Source organism: Plenodomus lingam (assembly GCF_022343315.1).
Source record: "Plenodomus lingam strain CAN1 chromosome Unknown contig_12, whole genome shotgun sequence".
Lineage (NCBI taxonomy): Eukaryota > Fungi > Ascomycota > Dothideomycetes > Pleosporales > Leptosphaeriaceae > Plenodomus > Plenodomus lingam.
In genome coordinates this window covers 715,266-736,561 of record NW_027093930.1, presented here as the reverse complement: position 1 = coordinate 736,561, position 21,296 = coordinate 715,266, and the positions used below count along the sequence as shown (strand labels likewise).

At 52.2% G+C, this 21,296-nt stretch overlaps 8 protein-coding genes across 8 annotated transcripts; 5 read left to right on the top strand and 3 right to left on the bottom strand.

The window, feature by feature from the left end:
- Positions 1-167: 167 nt before the first annotated feature.
- On the top strand, positions 168-2,648 carry MAK5 (ATP-dependent RNA helicase; the record flags this gene model as incomplete). Its single annotated transcript, XM_003839731.1, has 1 exon — positions 168-2,648. The coding sequence occupies one exon, from the start codon at positions 168-170 to the stop codon at positions 2,646-2,648; it is 2,481 nt and encodes an 826-aa protein (XP_003839779.1).
- A 250-nt stretch (positions 2,649-2,898) lies between these two features.
- IAQ61_001474 (uncharacterized protein) lies at positions 2,899-4,754 on the bottom strand (the record flags this gene model as incomplete). Its single annotated transcript, XM_003839730.2, has 2 exons — positions 2,899-4,309; positions 4,375-4,754. The coding sequence occupies 2 exons, from the start codon at positions 4,752-4,754 to the stop codon at positions 2,899-2,901; spliced, it is 1,791 nt and encodes a 596-aa protein (XP_003839778.2).
- A 364-nt stretch (positions 4,755-5,118) lies between these two features.
- IAQ61_001473 (uncharacterized protein) lies at positions 5,119-6,597 on the top strand (the record flags this gene model as incomplete). The annotated part of the gene is made up of 6 exons (XM_003839729.2): positions 5,119-5,149; positions 5,268-5,608; positions 5,667-6,099; positions 6,256-6,362; positions 6,411-6,486; positions 6,566-6,597. The coding sequence occupies 6 exons, from the start codon at positions 5,119-5,121 to the stop codon at positions 6,595-6,597; spliced, it is 1,020 nt and encodes a 339-aa protein (XP_003839777.2).
- A 514-nt stretch (positions 6,598-7,111) lies between these two features.
- On the top strand, positions 7,112-8,605 carry IAQ61_001472 (uncharacterized protein; the record flags this gene model as incomplete). Its single annotated transcript, XM_003839728.2, has 4 exons — positions 7,112-7,118; positions 7,170-7,770; positions 7,901-8,013; positions 8,067-8,605. 4 exons carry the CDS (start codon positions 7,112-7,114, stop codon positions 8,603-8,605), a joined length of 1,260 nt encoding a protein of 419 aa, XP_003839776.2.
- A 1,183-nt stretch (positions 8,606-9,788) lies between these two features.
- On the bottom strand, positions 9,789-10,394 carry IAQ61_001471 (uncharacterized protein; the record flags this gene model as incomplete). The annotated part of the gene is made up of 1 exon (XM_066095119.1): positions 9,789-10,394. One exon carries the CDS (start codon positions 10,392-10,394, stop codon positions 9,789-9,791), a length of 606 nt encoding a protein of 201 aa, XP_065954967.1.
- A 496-nt stretch (positions 10,395-10,890) lies between these two features.
- IAQ61_001470 (uncharacterized protein) lies at positions 10,891-11,608 on the bottom strand (the record flags this gene model as incomplete). The annotated part of the gene is made up of 2 exons (XM_066095118.1): positions 10,891-11,075; positions 11,419-11,608. 2 exons carry the CDS (start codon positions 11,606-11,608, stop codon positions 10,891-10,893), a joined length of 375 nt encoding a protein of 124 aa, XP_065954966.1.
- A 1,665-nt stretch (positions 11,609-13,273) lies between these two features.
- IAQ61_001469 (uncharacterized protein) lies at positions 13,274-18,609 on the top strand (the record flags this gene model as incomplete). The annotated part of the gene is made up of 7 exons (XM_066095117.1): positions 13,274-13,760; positions 13,806-13,971; positions 14,020-15,651; positions 15,702-16,170; positions 16,222-16,287; positions 16,335-18,504; positions 18,560-18,609. 7 exons carry the CDS (start codon positions 13,274-13,276, stop codon positions 18,607-18,609), a joined length of 5,040 nt encoding a protein of 1,679 aa, XP_065954965.1.
- An 83-nt stretch (positions 18,610-18,692) lies between these two features.
- On the top strand, positions 18,693-19,880 carry IAQ61_001468 (uncharacterized protein; the record flags this gene model as incomplete). The annotated part of the gene is made up of 5 exons (XM_066095116.1): positions 18,693-18,730; positions 18,777-18,869; positions 18,920-18,971; positions 19,403-19,595; positions 19,783-19,880. 5 exons carry the CDS (start codon positions 18,693-18,695, stop codon positions 19,878-19,880), a joined length of 474 nt encoding a protein of 157 aa, XP_065954964.1.
- Between the last annotated feature and the right edge of the window lie 1,416 nt (positions 19,881-21,296).

Below are 21,296 nucleotides of genomic sequence, written 5' to 3'. Positions count from 1 at the left end.
CGTGTGAATGTTCAAGGCACGTGAAGTGTGGGAAGATTTCTCGAGAGGCAAGAATAGCCGAGCGGGGCGCTGTCGGACCCCCGAACCCGACCGCCGACCAAAAGTTTTGGAAAACTTCGAGCAGCCCTCAACCTTGCGACAGCCCGTAACTGCTCACCGAACGCAATATGAAGCGCCCACACAGTGCTACCAAAGCGGCGCAAAAGCCGCACAAGCGCCCCAAGATTATTTCCAACTTTGCCAAACCGCTTCCCACGAAGACGAAGCGCAAGGTCCGCCTCGATGAGCTGGGATGGAAAGCTGTGCCCATGCCTGATCGATTGGAGGATACAGAGGGCTTCTATGGACTTGAAGAGATTGATGATGTCACGATTGTCAAGGACCCAACAACGGGAAACCTCACGTTTGAGACTACCAAGACCGAAGAGGAAATTGCAAAGGACGTTGAGGAGGCGTGGCAGCGTGAGGAAGAAGAGGCAAAACGACTCGAGCAAATCACCTTTAGTGGTGAAGGAGGGCCAGCTAATGACGATAAGGGGCCAGCTGAGGAGGTATCCGAGAAGCCTGTTCAGAAGGAGAGCGAAGATGTGGAATGGGAGGGCTTCAGCGACGATGAAGATGCGCCTGTCGATGTGGAGCTGTCGAGCACTGCTGAAGACGACATAGTGGATACCAATGGAGATGTAAGCGCGTACAAGGACGAAAAAAACGATAAGAAGAAAAAGAAAGAGCCCAAGGAAAAGAAGGAGAAGAAGGGTGCCGAGAAAGAGCAGACACCCGTGAGTGGGGTAGACAACGACGATGGGGAAGAGTCTGACAGCACTGAGCTGAGTGACGGTGAAACCTTTGGGCCGAGCGCCTTTGACATTCTTGCCGATCAGCCAATCGACGACGATGATGAGGTGGATGTTTCGGCCTGGGAGGAGCTGAATTTGTCTGAGCAGGTGCTGGACGCACTTGCGAAGCTCAACTTTCAAAAGCCAACCGAGATTCAAGCATCCACGATACCAGAGATTATGGCGGGCCGTGATGTCATCGGCAAGGCTTCAACAGGTTCGGGAAAAACACTTGCTTTCGGTATCCCGATTATCGAATCCTTCCTTTCAGCCCAACCAGGACTGAAGGATTCCAAAGATCACACACCCATCGCGCTCATCGTTGCACCTACAAGAGAACTTGCGCATCAAATCACCGCACATCTCATTGCGCTGTGCACTAAAGGGGATTTCAATGCCCCTCACATCGCATCCATTACTGGTGGTTTATCTGTTCAGAAACAGCGACGACAGCTTGAGAAAGCAGATATTGTGGTGGGCACCCCGGGTCGACTGTGGGAAGTCATCAGCACCGGGCAAGGGCTACTTGAGAAGTTCAAGCAGATTCGCTTCCTCGTCATTGACGAAGCGGATCGCTTGTTGAGTGACGGCCATTACCAAGAACTCGGAGACATTCTCAAGATTCTTGAGCCAGACAGCGAAGCCGTCGATGGCGAGAATGATGATGCAACTCCAGAGCTTAACCGCCAAACCTTGGTCTTCTCCGCAACCTTTGGAAAGAGTCTGCAACAAAAGCTCGCAGGCAAGTCCCGACCTGACAAGGCCGAAATGAGCCAGCAAGCGTCTATGGAGTATCTACTTAAAAAGCTCAAATTCCGCGAGGAAAAGCCCAAGTTCATCGACGCAAACCCCAACTCGCAAATGGCAAACAAGCTCAAAGAAGGTCTGATCGAATGCGCCGGGCCTGAAAAAGATCTCTACCTATATTCGCTCCTCATGTTCTACAGCAAGAAGCGCGCCCTAGTCTTCACAAACTCCATATCTGCCGTCCGCCGCCTAACCCCTTATCTCTGTAACCTCGACCTCCCTGCCCTTCCCCTCCACTCCAACATGGCACAAAAAGCCCGCCTCCGCTCCATCGAGCGCTTCAAAGAACGCCCTGGCTCCATCCTTGTCGCAACCGACGTTGCCGCCCGCGGCCTCGACATCCCAAAAGTCGAACTCGTAATCCACTACCATCTCCCCCGTGCCGCAGACACATACGTCCACCGCTCCGGCCGCACCGCCCGCGCCGACGCCTCAGGTACCAGCATCCTCATCTGCGCCCCCGAAGAAGTCGCCGGCGTCCGCCGCCTCGTGGCCAAGGTTCACGCTCGCTCCTCCTCCAACACCCCCACCACCCCCGGCAGCAAACCCTCGGGCAAGAAAAAACCAGCCTACTTCATCCGCACCCTCGATCTCGACCGCCGCATCATCTCCCGCCTCCGCCCACGCGCCCAACTCTCAAAACGCCTCGCAGACACCGTCATCGCAAAGGAAAAAGCACACGCCGAATCCGACGTCCTCCGCCAAGCCGCAGACGACCTCGGCATCGACTACGACAGCGACGAATTCGACAGGGAGGCACCCGGCCGCAAGGGCAGGGGCACAGGCCGCAAGAAGAAGGAGAAGGAGGCTAGTGCCATGACCAAGGCGGAGATGGGGGCCCTGAGGGCACAGTTGAAGGCCCTGTTGAGTCAGAGGATTAATACGGGGGTGAGTGCGAGGTATTTGACGAGTGGGGGGGTGGATGTGGATGCGCTTGTTAGGGGCGAGGGGAATAGTGGGTTTTTGGGGAGTTTGGGTGGGTTGGGGGTTGGGTTTGAGGACTGAGGGGTGGGGGATTGTTTGGTGAGTGGGATGCTATCTCCGGCTGGCAGGGCAGGACGGAGGGTAGACGGTGATGATATTATAAATCAAGGAGTTGTACTTCTCCCAGTTCGTCAGCTACGAAGCGTCCTTCACACTTAAACTCGAAAGAAACAGCTCCACATCTTCCAAAAGCTCTTATTTCTTATGTGAAGAGATTTGCATGTTTCCAATATCCTCTCCCTTAAAAAAAAACTAAACGATCCTACCAATATCACCTCCCACCAGTCCCCCTCAGCCTCGCCACCTTGGCCATCAAAATCGCCTTCAACCCTCCACCCACGGGCACCTCATCCACGCCGACAAACCTCCTCACCAGCAAATTAAATACATTGCCAAACCCCAGCGCCATGACCGTACTCGTCAAAATAATGACATTATACGGCATACTAAAATCCGGCGTGGGAAGCGGGAGCAGTAAACTAGTAGTGCGAACATAGACGCCACGACTCCTCTCGTCACCTTGATCCGGCAGGGGCGAGATGACGCGAATGACAGCAGGTGCGACGTCGAAGCCGCGGTTGGCGTCGGGCGGGTACTCTGTGTAGCGGAGGATAGATTTTTCAAAGTCGTAGGTGAGGGTGAGGGTGGAGTTTGCGGGAATCACAAGGCGCAATTCGAGGTGGGTGCCGCGGGTGCGGTCGATGGCGGGTTTGTAGTAGGTTTCCTGTATGGGGGAAGTGGTATTGGCTGAGGGGGAGAGATGTGCGCGGAGGGTGTGGAGGTAGGGTTTCATATACCAGGGGAGGGACTCGAGGTAGATGATTTCAACGGGGTGGGAAAGGGAGGGGTTGCGGAGGGTGGACTGCACACTACCGCGTTCTTGGCCGTGGCCGTTGATGCTCCGGGCGGCGAAGACGAGGGGTTCTGGGCGAACGAGACCTGAAGTCATCTTCTGCTCGGGGAGAACGAGATCGAAGTCGGAGCCAATGGGGAGCTTGTAGCAGCGCAGGGTGTCGTAGACGGAGAGAGCTTCGGCGTAGGAGCCGGTTGTGTTGACGGAGATTGTGCGTTCTGGGGAGGTGTTGATGCACACGTTATGTGCGGTATCGCTGTCGATGTCGATTAGGGGGCAGGCACCCTTGAGTGGCCTACCGAAGACCTCTTCCAGTGTCCACGAGGGTTCGGTGCCCTTGTTCAAGGGGTAGCAAGTGTCGTGGCCGTGATAAGGCTTTGACGTATCACACTCCATTTGGTCCATTGGCAGCGGTCGCGGAATGGGATTGTCTCGTGGACGCTTGGATCGGGCAATGTCCAAGACCATGTCCACCGTCTGCTCCATCTCCACAGAGCAGGAATCGCTGCCCTCGCTACAGATTGGACGCACGTCAATGGCCATGGTCTGGAAGGAAGCATCGAAGAGCTTGTGTCCATCCAGCAGACTGGAGATGCCCGCCTTGCCTTTGCAGGGAAGCAGTTTCAAGAACGGCGTCAGGTTCTCGGTGCAGACGACTTCATGGGGCAGTGTGCCATGGAGGAGATGGAGGTTGGAGGCGTTGCGATGTTGGCCCTCGGGAGAGAAGGCCATGACGGGCCGTATCGTCTTGGTGGCATCGATGAAGTTGAGCGAAGCACAGAAGAGACCGGAGAGGGCATTGGTGAGCGTGAGCCACCTCGCAAATGCTCTGGTTTGATTAGCATAGTTTTTTCTTTTCTTTTTCCTCGTGTTTGCAGGATTGTTTTTACACACTCATCGTCTGTGTTGGCCTCTACCCAAGCCCAGAGCTCTACGCCAGTGCCTCCTTCTCTTGCACCATTCCAGGGCCGTTGGCCCCAATTGTCAGCGTCCCATCGGCCCACGCTAAACCTCAGATGGACTTCTTTGGTGTGTGCATGCTGCAAGATCTGGCCAAAGGATCTGGGGAAATATTGAAAGTTCTGCTGCTCAAATGCTGCCGCGCTCTCGTTGCTGCGGAAGTTGAACGAGGCCAGGAGAGTGTCCTGAGGAAGCGGGCGAAGCAGCAGCTGCTCGTGATAGTCGGAGCTGGCGGCGGCGGTGGTTGTGGAGGTGAGGGTAGTGAGGGTGATCAAGGCATGGAGGCACGCAAGGAGGAGAGAAGAAGACAGCATGGCAGCATGGCAGCGCTCTCTCGGGGCGAAGAGAAAAGGAACAATTGGACGGACGGCCAGCTGGCACAGTTCCCGATGCTGATGTCGTCAAGGCCTGAAGGCTGCTCGAATCGCGCGCGCGTTGAGGTTAGAAGAAGAAGCCCCCCCCCCCCACATGTGATTGGCTGCGTGTGGGCTCTTCCGCCGGGAGCTCTTTCAAGCCTTTGGGGGGAGTTGCGGGCTTGGCGGACCAGGGCGCCGCGGTCGCGATTTCTTTTGGGCGCCCGTTCTCTTCGTCACTCGTCGCCGGCACAACTTACTTTCACAACCTCGCACTCAACGCGGCCGGACCAGACAACAAAAAAACGACGCGAGTGACGACATCATGGCTGCAGCAGAGACGCGTCGCCTGCTCGGTAAGATAGCATGCCCCTCCCCTCTCGTCCCTTTCCCCCTCCACAATCTCTGTCTCATCCTTAGACGACGATCCACGTCACCATGCCTTTGCCCCTGATGAATAACACTTCCCGACAGAGCAGCTTATGGGCGAGCAGCTCATGAGCGGAACCGACCAGCGCGCGCCCCAACTCAGCATCACCGATCCCAAAGTCTGTCGCTCTTACCTCGTGGGCAACTGCCCCCACGACCTTTTCACCAACACCAAGAACGAACTGGGCCCCTGCAGTAAGGCCCACAATGAAGCGCTCAAGACCGAGTATCAAGAGGCCGACGCCGAGCAGAAGCGCCGATGGGGCTTCGAGTTCGACTACATGAGAGACATGCAGCACCACATCGACAGCTGCAACCGCAAGATCGACCAGGCGCAGCGAAGACTCGAGAAGACGCCCGAGGAGATTAGGCAGACAAATGTCTTGGTAGGCCGTCCGCCCCCCCGCAAGCCGCCTTCATTCACGTGCTGACTCCAATCTACAGCTCAAATCAATTAACGAACTGACCAAATCCATTGACGCTGGCATGCTCGAGGTACAGATCATGGGCGAGGAAGGCCTGGTCAACATGGCCGTCCAAGAATTCACCAAGATCCGCATGAAGAAGGCTGAAAAGGAGGAGCGCGAGAGGGAGTTGAGGGCGTTGTCAGACACGGGCGGACCCTCGGGCCACCAGAAACTGCAGGTGTGCGATGTCTGCGGTGCCTACCTCAGTCGCCTGGACAATGATCGCCGATTAGCAGACCACTTCTACGGAAAGATGCATTTGGGCTACGCTCAGATGCGCAAGTCTTACGAAACCCTACAAAAGGAGCTCAAGGGCCGTAATCCACCGCGAGACTCCTATGCTACACCGGGTGGCGACATGGACCGCGGCGGAGGCTGGGGCGGAGCTGGCTATGGTGGCGGCGGCGGTGGTTTCGGAGGCCGTGGAGGGCGGAGAGGTGGTGGCCGTGGGCGACGAGGCGGCGGCGGCGGCTGGTAATCATTCCTGCGACTGGCGTTAAGGTGTGTCTATGAAGATTCCCACCAAAAGGCCCGGCTTACAACAGACCTATTTTACTATCCTGCAGACCTCTGGGCTGCATTTGTCTTTCAGCAGCATCTGTACAACACATGGCGACTTGCAGGTTCAAAATCTGGCCTCGGAGCGTACGGCCTAGTCCAAAATATCAAAACAGTACGCCTTCTTTGAGCTGCACTTGACATGCTTCTAACGCTCATCAAGGGAACATGTCGACGAAAGGGTGTCGTGAGGTCTAGATCCGACCCTCTTCAGCCTTTTTGCTTGCACGAGATCCCAGGTGCGTCGTGCTATTACTGCCAGTTTTCCTCTCTCTGTCTGGCCTTTCTTGCTCTCCCCTCTCTCGTGACGCTCGGCAGGTTGGCGAGATGTCGACATTGCCTATCGTTGATCTGATGCCATTCGGCCATGCTTAGCTCTCCCAGCCTCTCCTACCGTAAGTCTGTGATTCCATCTTCTCTTGGGTCTTTTGTCCAGCTGCTCTAGTACATGTGCACATGTTACATTCGCAAGGTACACGTGCATTCAGGATACTACTTTGAACTTGGCAAAAATGAGACCGCTCTGACCCCAGGTAATGGTAACTCCGCCGGTTACACGGAGCCAAGCATGAGCCTCGATCCAGGAATGCGGCATGGCGACTTACCAAGACTATGCGATGACAAGTCTCGCTCTCTTTCCTCCCTTTCTTCCAACAAAATGCGGCTTCGGCGATCGTGCATTTGATACAGGGTTCTAGGGGATCCATCATATATAGCAATGCAGCATCTACACTTTACCGGCCCACTTCTGCCATCGTCTTGACGCTTTCTTTGGCCATTATGCGTTTCCCCATACTAACAGTTTCTGTCTTTCTTTCGTCTTCTTGCCATGCTACCGCCAACAACCGGCGAGCCGCAGCAGAAATGCCAGGTGCGTCTATCAATATCAGCTCATCACGAACGTGATAATAAATTGCTATAGTCGCTGCCAACGTCATGGAACTCATAGCGCTCCCCAATGCACCACACCTCATGCCGCCATCCTCGAAACATCTATTTCATCGGCGTGCCGGATCTGGTGATTTTTCCAAACGCCAAATTGCCCCTGTCCAGGAAACGCTTCTCACTCTCGGTGGCCGCGTGTACATGACCTCTGTCACCCTCGCCAACCAGCCTTTTACCCTCGTAATCGACACCGGCAGTTCAGACACATGGGTTGCTGCTTCCTACTTCTCGTGTCTGCACCCCAACAACATGGCGCCCACCGTACCAACCAATTGCGGCTTCAACGCGTCCTACGACCCTGGTGTGAGTCCGACGTGGAAGGGCATACCGGATTGGGAGTTTAGTGTCAATTACACGGGCGGCGAGTTCCTGCGCGGTCAGCTGGGCGTGGAGCAGCTAGGAATTGGGGGTGTAGGGGTAGATGGGAGACCGTTTCTCGTTGTCGATCAGACGATAGGGGTGGTGGCGGAGGGGTATTGGGTCGGTGATGGGATTAGCAGTGGGCTCATGGGATTGGCGTATCCAGCCCTTGTCAGCGGTGCGCGTGAGTTTGCGTATACTAGTGCGCTGTTCACCATGTAAGTTCTCAAATCTTTCCTACTCCCTTTGTATTCCGAGCACGCTGTACCAACATGAAGCTCCAGCCGCCACAGGCACAGAGGCTGGCATTGTCACGAGCGAGGATGGATAGCCTAACGAGATGAATAGAGCAGCACTCGATACCATCAAACCCATCTTCTCCCTCGCCCTGTCCCGTCCCACTCTCGAAAGCCCGACAGGAGGCGGCTACCTCGCAATCGGTGGTATACCACCCGTATCCTGTACGTCCCTCCCATCCCATCACCCCCTCCCAAGCACTAAACCCCCCACCCAGACGACCCCGACTACGTCACCGTCTCCACGCTCCCCGCCGTCTCCGACACTTACGCCTGGTATTCCCTCTCCATAACCGGCTTCACCATCGAGCTCCCCTCCAGCGCCAGCCACCGCCAAAAACGGCCGCCCCGCCCCGACCCTGCCACCGCCTCGGCCCCCTACATCATCGACTCCGGCTCCAGCCTCATCTACGCCCCCGACGACATCGCAGATTACATCGCCGCCTCGTTTGTCCCGCCCGCCACCTTCAACGCCCGCACGGGCATGTGGATCGTCAAATGTAATGCCGATGCGCCGCGCGTCGGGATTGCCATTGCAGGTCGCACATTTTGGATCAGTGCTGATGATTTGATCAATCTGGGGCCTGGAGCAGTTGGCGGGATTGGGATGGGCGCGCAGAGGGGGTCGTGCGTGTTGGGGGTGCAGAGGGCGGGCGAGGGCAGTCTGGTGCTCGGCGATGTCTGGTTGAAGAATGTGTTGGTGGTTTTTGATCTCGAGGGGAATCGGATGAGGGTTGCGGGGCGGGAGGTGTATTAGTATTTTGGAAGGGGATGGGGGAAGAAGGGTGTTGGGGGTGGAGCTGGACTGGGCTGGGCTGGGATGGGGTGGAATAGGCTGGGAGCGAGGCAAGGAGGTGCAAAGTGTTGTATGTAATGTGTAAAATTCTCTACATCTGCGTATACTTTTTGGACACGAAGATATATCTTTCCCCCCACGACACAGATAGACAGAAGACAATGCATCTCATGTACTATACTATACTAGTATACACCACACAACAGGAAGAAGAGAAGAGAAAGATCCCGCCCATCTCCCAATTCGCCCAATCACCTACCCTACTAAGCTTTTTTCTCTCTCTTTTCGTAAACACGCCATGTCCAAGCTAAACAGCAGACTCGAATGAAAGTCATATCCATCTTGAATGTGATATCTCATCGCACCTGAAGCTAGCTCCGACTCTAAGTTTAAAGTTCAATTCTGATTCCAAATCTGAATCTACATATTCCCGAGCCCAACTTCCCGCCCATCGTAAAAAAAAGCAAAACCATGACAACATCCATGCACCACACAACACAGTCTCGGAACCCCTCCCCCTCCCCCTCCCCCTCTCCCCTCCCACCCCCTCCTCACATAAGCGCCACGATGCGCCACGATGCGCCAAGCCCGCCCTAAAAACCTTGATAACCCGAATCGAGTACAGTGAACCAGAACCAGGTATATACCTGCAATAACGCCGGGGCAGAAGATGAATGCGATGAGGGCGGGGAGCTGGAAAGGCGAATATTGTGATTACACAATTGATGTATTGATTCAGGTTGAGAAAAATACCCATGGGACGTCTGTCTACTCTATCACGACTTTTCACCATGGTCGTGTCAATGTGGCGGGGGGGATATCATGAGGTATATGGTAAGCCATGTGACTGCGAAAGATAAAAACGATGGAAGATGGAAATGTGGGAAATACGCCGTGGCTGTTCGTGAGGCTGCGTTGGATCCTGCCCAGGTGGTGGTCTGAGGGTTGGGGGTTTGGGGATGCGTGGGCTGGTGTTGTTTGGTTGGGTGGATGCGCGCTGCGCTGGTTGGGCGGGGTCTTATCGAGTGAGATGCAGGACGCGGATATTTGATGTTTGGATGAGTGGCTGGTGGATTCGCGTATTGGTAGGGTGTGTGGTGGGGCGTAGAGCATGCGCACTGGGACTTTTGCCTCTTTTAAAGTCCTAACCACTAGGAAGAGAAGACGAAAAGCGATTTATAAAAAGTCTGTGAGAGCTTTCATTTCTGGACGCTGGAGATGGTTGTGGTGAGTCTTGGTTCCTTGGAGGATAATGGTAGGCCCTTTTCGACATCTTGGTCCATTCTGGGCTTGTTGCTTTTCTTCCCTGGAGGAGGCGAGTTGAGACGGATACCTGTTCTCCTGTTTTCGCGAGTCTGTTTGGGGTTGTCGGGAGGGGTGCGACCGGTGAGACGACGAGATGCGCGGCGAATGGACTGGCGGACGTCCCATTGGCGTTTTTTGGCAAGCCACCAGAGAACGGCTGATGCGACTGTGGAGTGGTGTTAGCTTTGTTGATATGTATGAGAGGAGATTTGTGAAACGTACTGCCACCAACTACCACCACTACCGCTACTACGACGATGGCTGCCATTGCACCACCTGAGAGCGAGAATGCTGCCTTTGCTGAGCCTGCAGCGCCAGCATCACTGGGATCCTGAGGGTTGTCTGTGCCTCCATTGTATCCTGGAGGGGGAAGATTGCTTCCTGATTCCTGTGCAAAAGCAAGCAGCGGTAGGGCGCAGGCGAGTAGAAGAAGAGACTTGCTCATGATGGCGGAAAGGATCTGCTGCTTGAGTGCGGCGTGGTAGACGGGAAGAAGGTAGGACAACCCGACCGAAGTAGAACCCAACTGGTGGCGCAGGATTGATAGGATGAAGGATGACAGACGACGGAGGACAGATGACGACTAGCAAGAAGAACAGAAGGAGAAATAACCAACAAACCCTCGGTACCAGCACAGAGGAAAGCACACCTCTATATCCGCCTGTGCCAGCACTCTCCCTTTATCCAGGCCAATCCATACTCCATCCATGGGTAGGTACCCCGCGAGTCTACGGCTGGACTCCTGGGCGGTTATCCATTGTGCGCTTGCAGGCTGGCCCAGGTTGGTTGCTGGCAGACAACCTCACGCCATTTTGCTTAATATAGACCAAATTGGCGTGGCTGATCGCTGGCTTGGGAGGGCATCAGCCGAAGGGATTGGTAGAAGACAAGACTTTGTGGGCGCGTAGAGGTGGTGAAGGCAAGACGGTGGTGCAGGTACGCTAGGTCGGAATGAAGTTTGATTGGTTGCCGCCGGTGGGCAAGCGCCCGGCCTTGTACATGCCGCACGTTTCAGGTCCCGGGCTGGTTGGAACGGGGACAGGTCTTCCATGGCAAGGCCATCTCAGGTTGTTGGAGTCATTGCAAGAATGAGAAGAATTACTGGTACCATCGGTACCTAGTCGTGCTTTTTGTGGCTAGCTTAGTGAAGTGAATGTTCCTATATTCGGTAGAAGCACGGCTGTATTGGTACCAGAAGTTAGGTACCTTTTTGACAAGACTTGGATCAACACTGCATGCCCTCTGAGAAGGAAAGATTAGCAGAACTTACTCGCGCATGTGTAAAAAAGGTGGTTTGATGCAAGAACCATACTGACAGTAGTCACACTCTCCTACACTGTATTGGATACTCGGTTAGACAAATATGTACCACCAACGCCTATTCGTTCAGGTCTATCTGCACTGTATGCTGCCGTGGGCACTGCCGACGGCCTTGAAAAGATAACTGCAAGATATCTGCGCATATCTACCTCCCAAGAACAGACTTGCTTGGAAGGTTTCCAATTGTGTCAAAAAATTGGTACCATCGCTTAGTACGAGTACATGGGACAATAACCACTGTACCTGTCCCCATTGCTCAGCCACCGGAGCTTGTTTCCTTTGGTCAAAGCAGCCTGGCTGTACCTTTGCCCCGAGACCTGCTGTGAAGATTGCAAACATGGTTGAAAGTTAACTTGCTGTATTCGTAGCCCCTAGAGTTGAGATCCTGCATGGGAGCGATTGTACCATGTGGTCTATCCCCGCACGAGGCCCAAACTTTGGTGATCCTTGCCAGATACGCTAGTCCCTGTCCAGCTAGCTCCAGATCAGGACTTTCGTTCCCTTTCCGTACTTAGGGCCGGAAATACGTTGAAGCCAGGAGTTTGGTGGACACAATTGTTTCTCAACGCAGCTTTGACAAAATAGAATCTTGACTTGATAGGCACCCTGCAACCATATTAGCCCCGGAGTCCTGGAACCTCTATGAATGGTGTCATGCCATTTTTAGAAGTCAAAACCTGCAGTTTCGCTCTATTCCCAGGTTCTCAGCTGGCTCTCCGATACATACCATTCTAAGCAGAGTCCGCGGCGTGGTTTTGATCCATGACACCCAAAACAATCCAGACATCCTACTACTGCTGCTAATACACTGAGATCTTGATTGCGGCAGAGAGTTGTAAGGAGCATGTCAGGCATCAAAAGGGCTATGTCATCATTCCTATGTTTCTTCACTTCCTCTCCTGGGATAGCAACATAGTGAGTATAAACAGGCCCGCTGACTGTTATGGACAATGCCCATTACTTTACAAAGCTGATGCAAGACATAGGTGTACTGGTATTTCTGGGGAGGGGAGGAGTTATTCGCCCGGGCCTTAATATAGTACGTGAATGTGTCACAAGACCATCAAGCTCAAGGGAGCGCTTGTTGTATCTTCGGCGTCTACGTTAGAGGTGTTAATCTTCTTATGTCCACGAGCCCTTACAACAAGGCCTATGAACCCTTATCCCAGTCCCGCTAGAGCTTACTCTAACAATACTTAGCACAATCTTACTGTAATACTGTACATATCACGTCCTTTATGCATATATTACGCCGAGGATACGCCCGGCACTAACTTAGGCCTCATGGGCCTGTGACTCGGTCGTTTACCTCATCGTGACCCTGGCGAATGACCCATGTCGCATTTCTGCACTCTCATCGAGCCTGGACTTTAGTCGGCGGAATGTTGATAAGATTGCACATAGACGCATTAGGAATGGTAAAGAATAGATGCAATGCGACACTACCAAATGCCGGACCTTGTGAAAGACTGTACAAGCTTGGAGACAGTTAAGCACCAGGAAAGGACAACATGATCTTTACGTTTGGTAACGAATGTGATCTGGGATGACATGTTTCGAAAAAGAAATCAGCTATGATGATGTATTGAAAGAAGGTGAGAGCGGCGCATGAGATGCTTCGCTTCTTGACCTGAGGAGTGAATGAACAATTGAGGCAGGCATGGTGCTATCTGATGCCCTTACTCTCATACGCTATAGCCTTCTACGTCGTTACGCATATTAACCAGGCTCTTGTATATCGCAAGTGTTGTATATCACCAGATCAGTCATTTCGCCTCATCCTGCCAGGCCATCGCGACTTCCTCAGGCCTGGAAAGGCAAGCAGCAATGTGGAAACTTCCCCCCACCTGCCTTGTCACTCGATCCTCAACCCTTGAACATACCATTGCACCTCGCCATATTCTCTGTCGACTCATCGAGCCTGTTCCCGTTATCAAACCTCACTTACGTGTGCAGTGAGACCGCACCCACCATCTTCATACCGCTTACCGGCTGGCTCTCGCCATGGCTGATTCCTTCCCAAAGGGTCAACAGCCAGTGAAACCACATAGGCATTCGCGTCTGAGAAACGAGTATCGCGCCAGTTCAACCGACGAAGAAGACATCGTCGAGGCGCGCAACAGCGACGCTGTTCTGGAGACGCAGCTGCAACGCCCTAGTAGTTTTGATGTCTTCAATCATGACAATGACAAAAAGTCGGATTATGGAAATGACGACGCGTTTGATGATGTGGCGTTTCTTGAGCGCACCTCCGTCATGAAGGAAACAGAGCTGGCCGGTCCAGCTTCACAAGAGTGGACTTTGCTGTCGAGAGAATTGCTACGTGTCGATCAAGGCCCGCCGCCGTCGTTTCCGCCCGTTTTCGCATTCAATCAGCCGAGCACAGTTGCAAAACGAGGCAATCCTCATAATGTAGACCTGAAATCGCCACAGACGTCAGCAACCCATTTTCCGAATATAGGCAATGCTCCTGGGCTTCACACTAAAGACAGTAGGTGTTGTTCCAATGGAGGAACTCAGGACTGACAGTTCTCAGATTGTCGTACAGTGGCTGCCACAACGCATCCTCAGGGTGGAAGACGTCAGGATATGCAATCTGACATCTCTTCTCACTCGCCCCCTTCCCTCGGGTCGCCTAGAACGGAGACTGGAGCACATGAGATGAAATCAAGGACTCGAGTATCTGGAACAGAAGAGAACAGGTGCCTTACCCCATGTCATGTATCTGGTTGACGCTAATATCTGTGAAGATCCCATAGACCGGGCAAACAGTCAACGATATCGCCATCCGCACAAGCTACAACGCCATCACGAGCAACTGATAAGACGTATTCTACTCGGAAAACTGGGAGGTCAAGGAACCGACTGTCTACCCAGCAGCAGGGACAACCTTGGCCACCTTGTGGGAACCATGCCAGCCTAATTTCGCATCGGACAACCGCATCTCCTTCGATAGCGTTGACCAATATGGAATGCGTCATACGAGATCAGCATGGAGATCCTGACGTCAAAAACTCGGTGGGAGAAAGTTTGGAAGATATCTCCGGTGATAACGAGTTCCCTGAAGACGTTCGGGGGAGCAACGCATGTCCAAGTCACTGTAACCTGGACGCAGATATGCCAAATGATATGCCTAATGATCAGGGGTCTCATGGAATTACGAAGAACTTGGTATCTTCCTGCAAATCGCAAACTCCCCCGGCATCTCCCGTAGTTGCTGCAGTTGTAGCGAAACCAGCCTTGATGGCGGATGTTGAAGACTTACCGCTATGCGTCCCGGATGAGATCAATGCAGACGACCTCAGAACTGATCTTCACCATGCTAGGGGTGTTGATACATCCACCGCAGGTCAGACTTGGAGGCCGAACTTCGCGGTTGGCGAGTCGATGGATCGTCTCACTGACGATTTCATGGAAATGCCACAGCAGCAGACTCATAATTCAACACCTATGCAGAACACTCCACCTCGGCAACAAAATCAGAGGTCGATTAATGAGGCAATCTCGCACAAGACATCCACTCAAGGGAGAACCCGTGTCAGCAAAGTGCAAAAGAAATCTCGCGGTACCAGCAGTATCCTGTCTTCTGGGCCGCAGGCTGCTGCCGTACCATCGACAATTGACAGTCATATGAACGCCTTGCGTGTGTCTTTGCTTGCCGACCAGTTCCGTAAGGAGCATGAGCAATCAAATTTTAAAAAACATTACGAAGACACGATAGCCAACCTGAACGAGCAAATCAAAGTTAAAGAAGAAGCAATCTTCAAGTTGAGAGGAAGCCAAGGAGAGCTTGAGTGTGCGCTCAATCGACTGACTGAAAAAGCGAAGACGAATCAAAAGTATGTCGCTGGACTGCAGAAAGACTACGATAAGGTACAGAAGTTAGTTAAAACTTTCCAAGCGCAGAATGCAAAGACCCTGCGAGAAAAGATAACTGAAATTGAAACTGAGCGGCAATCCATGTGTCGACACCTCGAATCAACTCTCGACTCTTTCGCAAAATTAAAGAGAAACATGAAGGAGACAATTGACGATTTGTATGTGCGACTGACAATCTCGGAGTCAAAAAGAGCTGGCCATGTCGAGACTCTTATCAAGCAGAACAGTATGCTCCAGGAAGAGCGTACTAAGCGCGATGCGTTGGAGAAAAGCCTATTGGCTTCTGTTCAAACTATACAGCAACAGATCGGCGAGAATACATTGACTCTCATAACAAAACTCGAGACCTTTCAGTCACTGGCGGCGAAAACTAGTGACTTGGAAACTCAGACCTCAGTTTCCAAAGAGTGTCTGGCAGCGATCCATTGCCTTCAATCCAGACCATTTCTGACCATTGAGAATATCCAGAGAGCCGAGAGGATGCTGCGCTCTGTGCATGAACGGTAATATGAAGATCAAGTCGATATGTGGCATTGAACTGACTGGCTGATAGTCTTGACACTGGGTTCTCCTCCATTTCAGCTTTCGGCAAGAGCAAGGACATGATCACAGAAGAGACACAAAATTTCATTAAAACACAGATGCAGACTCTCAAGAGTGACATCTTGCAGCATGAAGAGGTGGTTGCCGAGTACCAGAAGACTGACAAAGCCAACGTGGTTCTCAAAGCTCAGCTTGAAAAAGAGCAGCAGCAATATGGCCAGCTCGATGCCCAGCTCAAGTCTCTTCACCAGGCTGAAAGTGATCTCAAAACCCGATACCTCCAGCTCGAATGTAAATTACGCGATTCCCAGAATGCGAATCAGGAGCAAGATTCCACTTTAAAGATAGAAAGACAGGAGCTCTCTGATTTGCGCCAGCGGTTCAAGCAGGCAAGTGAAGATCTCAACTTGGCTAACGAAAAGGTTCTGCAGGTCGAAAGACTTCGACAGGAGCAAGAAAAGAAAACAAACCAGCTTGAGGTATGAAACGCATCACATAATCTCACTCAATGAGTCTAACGAAACTGCCAGAACAAGTGCACCACAATCTTGGCGGATCTGCGCAAGATGGCTGCAGCATCGAAACAAACCACAAAGGTAAACTCTTTTACGCCAGTTTTACTGGCTGCTGACGAATTCATTAGCCTGAGGACATGACAAAATTACGCGAGAAAATCGTGGAAGAGGTTCGGAAAGAGGTTCGGGAGAAGGAGTCTGGTTACAAAAATGAAGTCCATCGCCTTACCCTGGAGCGCGACGAGAAGGAGCAGTTGAGACAGAAGCTGCATAACGAGCTGAACGTCTCGAAGAACCAAGTTCATGATCTTCGCAAGGAAGGCCAAACACGCAAGGTCGAACTTCATTCTCTTCTCAAGGAGAATGAAGAAGCAAAGTTAGTCATTGAAAGTCTGCGACAATCAGCTTCGGCAGTATCGGCCACTGGCCCCCAGCTTGCGACTGTGACGGATCATTTACGAAAAAAGACAGACGAGTTACAAGCCAAGGCCCAAGATCATGCAATATTGCAACAACAGTTCGCCGAGTCCAGGGATACTATAGCAGGTCTCCAGGGTTCTCATGACCAATTGCAAACTCAAATTTTTGAACACCGTTCTGCGATTGAGACTCTACGTCAAGAAGCTGAAGACCGTCTTGCAGAGTCACAAAGAGACACTACTATTGCCATCGAGACTTCCCGAAGAGATGCTTCTAGGATCCGAGAAGAAAAAGAAGCGGTAATTTTGGAACTTGCACAGGCTCATTTGAGGGAGCACAATCTCCAGAAACATGAAGCTGAATTGATCTGCGAACGAGACAACTGGGAACGAAAATTTGCGGAACACTACGCTGCACACGCGGACAAAGACGCAGAAACGGTCAGACTCAGAGCAGACGCTGTGAGGGACCGGCAAGATCTTATTGATAAGCATCGTACAGAGCTCGAAGCGTGTAATCATCGTCAAGCAAAGACTGACATCGCTTTGAAGGAGGCAGAGGTAGAATTATGCCGTAAGGATGATGAATATCACGCCAGAGTCACACACGAACGAGAGAAAGCTGAGACTGAAAGGTCCAGGATTGTGAAACAATTTGAGTCCGTTTTACAATCCAAAAGAGAACAAAGGGTTCCTGATCAACAAGAACCTTCGAGCTCATTGGGGAACGTTGAACCCTCAAACCGTCCGAAACTCAATCTGAAGGCGGGCTCAAACCGTAAGAAAGTCAGCCGTCAAAGCAATTCAACGACCAGTGTTGCAGGCTCATTTGCTGAGCAACTCAGCCGTGACCTGACTTCTGATGTGCATCGTCAAAGCTCTGATCACTCTGAAAATCTATTTGAGGAACGTAATAGGATTAGAAATTCATCCAACCAGAGAGACCATTCTCAACTTAATCCTGCTCCCGAGCCTGAGCCTATTCTGGATGCCCAAGACGCCGAGGCTCCTAGCATGTCCATGGATGAGTTCTGGGAAAGTCTGAATCAGGCGTCGAAGAGTGAGCTGGGAATAGAAAAGGCAAGCTCCACTGACCTGAGTCTGATGAACTCTGATGCTCTGGATCATCTGGGACGAGACATTGAGCAACCATCGAGTTCGAATTATGCCAAGAGCAAGAAGCACGTAGATGATGCTTTGATTCGTTCAGACAATGTCTCTGAATCTGGTTCCGCCTCGTCACAGTCTCATGAACGCCCGAAATCGCGAGCCAATACTGCGTCCCGACTAATGCCTCCTACGGTCACCATCGCGAGACACGCCGCAGTACACCAGCCTAAAGGGGATGATAGCAGAACAGTTGTCCAGGCCAAATGCAAGCTCAATGAGACAAGCTCACTTAATGGCATGGCTCCACCCTTGCGGCCTGTTAAGAAACAGACATACAGTCAGCGACAGTCCATTCTAACACGTCCTGAACCAGGAAGTCCAGATCCGTTGCAGGGACTAGACTTGACATATAGTCAGAAAAGAAAAAATGCGGCCGCTTTTGATAGATCCATGACAAAGAAACCACGGTCTTCTTCCCAATATCCAGTAGAAGATCAATCGTTTCGAACAAAGCACAGTTCGTCGTACTCGTCAAAGCCCTCGACCGAGGCATCAAACTCGAAGATACGATCCGATTCGTTGCAGACACCAGTGGATCAATCTGCAGGATCTAGATCACGGACGAGAAACGCCTTATCGACCACCTTTAAACCACGTGCTTCGAACCAGAATGCGCCACCAGATGCTGTGTATCACTCTCGCAATCAGCAGACGTCTTCAAGCTCAGCACGAGGCAAAGAACCAACGCGTCGTAGCACGAGGAGCAAAAGTATAAGATTTTTCTACTCCACCCATTGCTTCATAGTACTGATCTCAAATAATAGGTCGAGGATATGACATGTTTGACCAGCGCTTCAACCAAGAGTTGCCCTGATCCATCCCCTCGAGATATGCTGTGCAAATTTGTGCGAATCATGAAATAGACTTGAAGCACTAAGGCATGATCCTTTTGCCCAGATGGTGAGAAAGGCGGAGGTATGCGGCGAGTGCATAAGGTATGCCAGGCACTGTGCATATCAGTAGACAAACTGATCTTTGAAGCTGCTGTGGACATATCGATAACGCCTGGCCAAAGTCCTTCGCCCATGTTCTTCGTTTACCATGGTCGCAAGTTTCTGGAGCGAACGGGTATTCGTGGGTATGGTGCGGTGCGAATGGTGGTGTTAGGACAACACATGGGTTAGACAGGGTATGAAGGCGGCTGAGATAATCGAAGACTATCTGTGTATATTTCGGGTCAGTATCAAACAACATGACAAATTTATGGGGTACTCTTACTACTTACATCCATCTTGTACACTCGGCGTGGTGACAATGCACACACACCACTTGCAAAGCTCCATAACCAGGAGTGCGCATTCACACCGACTGCGGCAGACCAAATCACTGTTGCTCGGACCACTTCTGTGCGGACTTCGATTGTTTTGCCTCTTGCCCTTCCTGCCCCTCCCACTCACTCACCATCTCACTCAACAACAACACTCAACCACCTACCCACTCTCAACATGCAGACGGCTCTGCAATATCTGGGTCCACATCTTATTTCTTCCTGCCTCCATAGATGCTGCTGGCACGAAATGGTGGTAGCGTCCTGTCGAAACCCTCGCCGGCAGCGCGGTAAACATGGCCTACCCTCCTGACCAGTAAGTACTGTTACTGTCCTCTAGCTTGTGAGCATCCTCGAGCAGCAGCTTCTTCTTTTCGAACTCCCTCGACACGGAGGGCAGGGGGGGATGGTGGCCATGGTTTTGACCTTCGAACGGCCTCGAGCTGCCTCGTCGGCCAGCGTCCCTACACCCTACCCCCTCTCCATGGGAGTGTACCATCATCTTTACTCAAGCTTTCCGAACAGACAATCCAGTAAGTTGATCCTCCCCATCACTCTATGCTTACGTCTGCCTGCGAGGCAAGCAAGCTGTCGCTGTCACTGACAGTGGAGCTGACGGAACCATGAGAGCTTCTCCGCGGCGGCACAATGGCGACGAGCTTCCAAACAACATCCATGCCGGGCTAAGCGCAGTCCTTGGAAATGACTGACAGAGCATAGTATTTAGAACCTCAGGCGCCAGGCGCTGCGGACCGCATTCCGTCTCGATCATCTCTTTGGATGAGGGCGGCGGCTCATTCTCTACATCACCTGCCTGACCCCTCCGCACACACGAGAGGCAACAGTACCACCTCAACTCCCGCGACAGCTTGCATGACTACGCAGTGTGTATGTAAGCAAGTTGAACACGATGGAGCCCTGATTTGCTGCACAAGTTCTTCTGTGCATATCTGGGTAGCTCACGTGAGCTTCGTTACAGTTTCCCGTAAGTCGAGGAAGTCGAGCGGGTGTCCACAGACAACGCACCTCTTTCCTAAATACAGACTCACATTGATGGAGCTTTAACTGAACTGACCGCCAACAGGTAACAATCGCTGTCGCGAATCTCTCATTGACTAGAAGTCCTCCTTCCACCCTCGCCATCTTTCTTTCCCGCTCTACCGGTACAACATCGCCGCCCACAGATCTTTTCGAGGCCATCTTGATTTCGAGTAAGCTCTCAAGTCTGCAGCCATACTAAGACACTTCGAGTCTTGGGGAGCCTGGACAATGTCTGCCTTGCTGTGGTCGATGTGAGGTGAGTTTCTGCAACGTCATCCCCGTAGTCCCCTGACGCGGTTATACGGCCAGCCGAACGCGATCCGCTTGTAAATAGCGAGCTCGCCGACGTTGGCCAAGATTAACGTGTCGCATCGCCTTTCAAGGATCTATAGTGTGGTTCTTTCTTTTTCCACACTTAATATGCCTTGTCAGGGTAGACGGAATGTGATTCCCAAGCGGGAGTGTCTGTGATTTGGCGAACACCACGTTCCGATCGATGCGAGTTTCCTGCCGATGGGTGTTCCTCCAGATCGCCATTTTTTGGTTCTGGATGCGCGCACCCTGGTCAGCACATGATGATTGGACAGTTCCGAGCTCTGACAGTCAGCTCTTGAGGTTCTCTTGAGGTACTATCCCCTGGGAGCGCCGGTGACCAATCTCATACATTCCACATCATGACTATGATGAAGAAGTTGAAGCGTCTGCAGCGAGCGTCTACGTGTATGCTCCAACAAGGATTGTGAAAATCCCGACTGTCTACCATCTGACAAATGGAATGCTTTTGCATCCCACTCTGTATCCGACTGACGAGTCTCAGGTAAACTGTCCATCGCGACCAAGGGTCTTGGCTGGCCATCAGCATCACCAATTTGGTACGTCATATACCCTCTTTCTTGCCTCCTCTTACAACACCCAAAATGCACATGTCAGCGCGGTATATCCACCGAGGAATAGAAGGTGCGTGGTTGAATGATTTAGGTCTTCGATACCTTCATCGTTTGACCTTGATCCATCTGGACGGCACCAAGATTGAAACCAGAGAGAAATAGTACTCCCCAAAGCTTATTCGATTAGGAGAACAGAGGATGTAATCCTATAGGCTGCTGGCGGGAGCCGACCTTCCGAGTACCTCTCATCGATGCTTGACTGGGCCCAAGATGGGTGCACCTGTCTGCAATCCCATCGATGGTTTG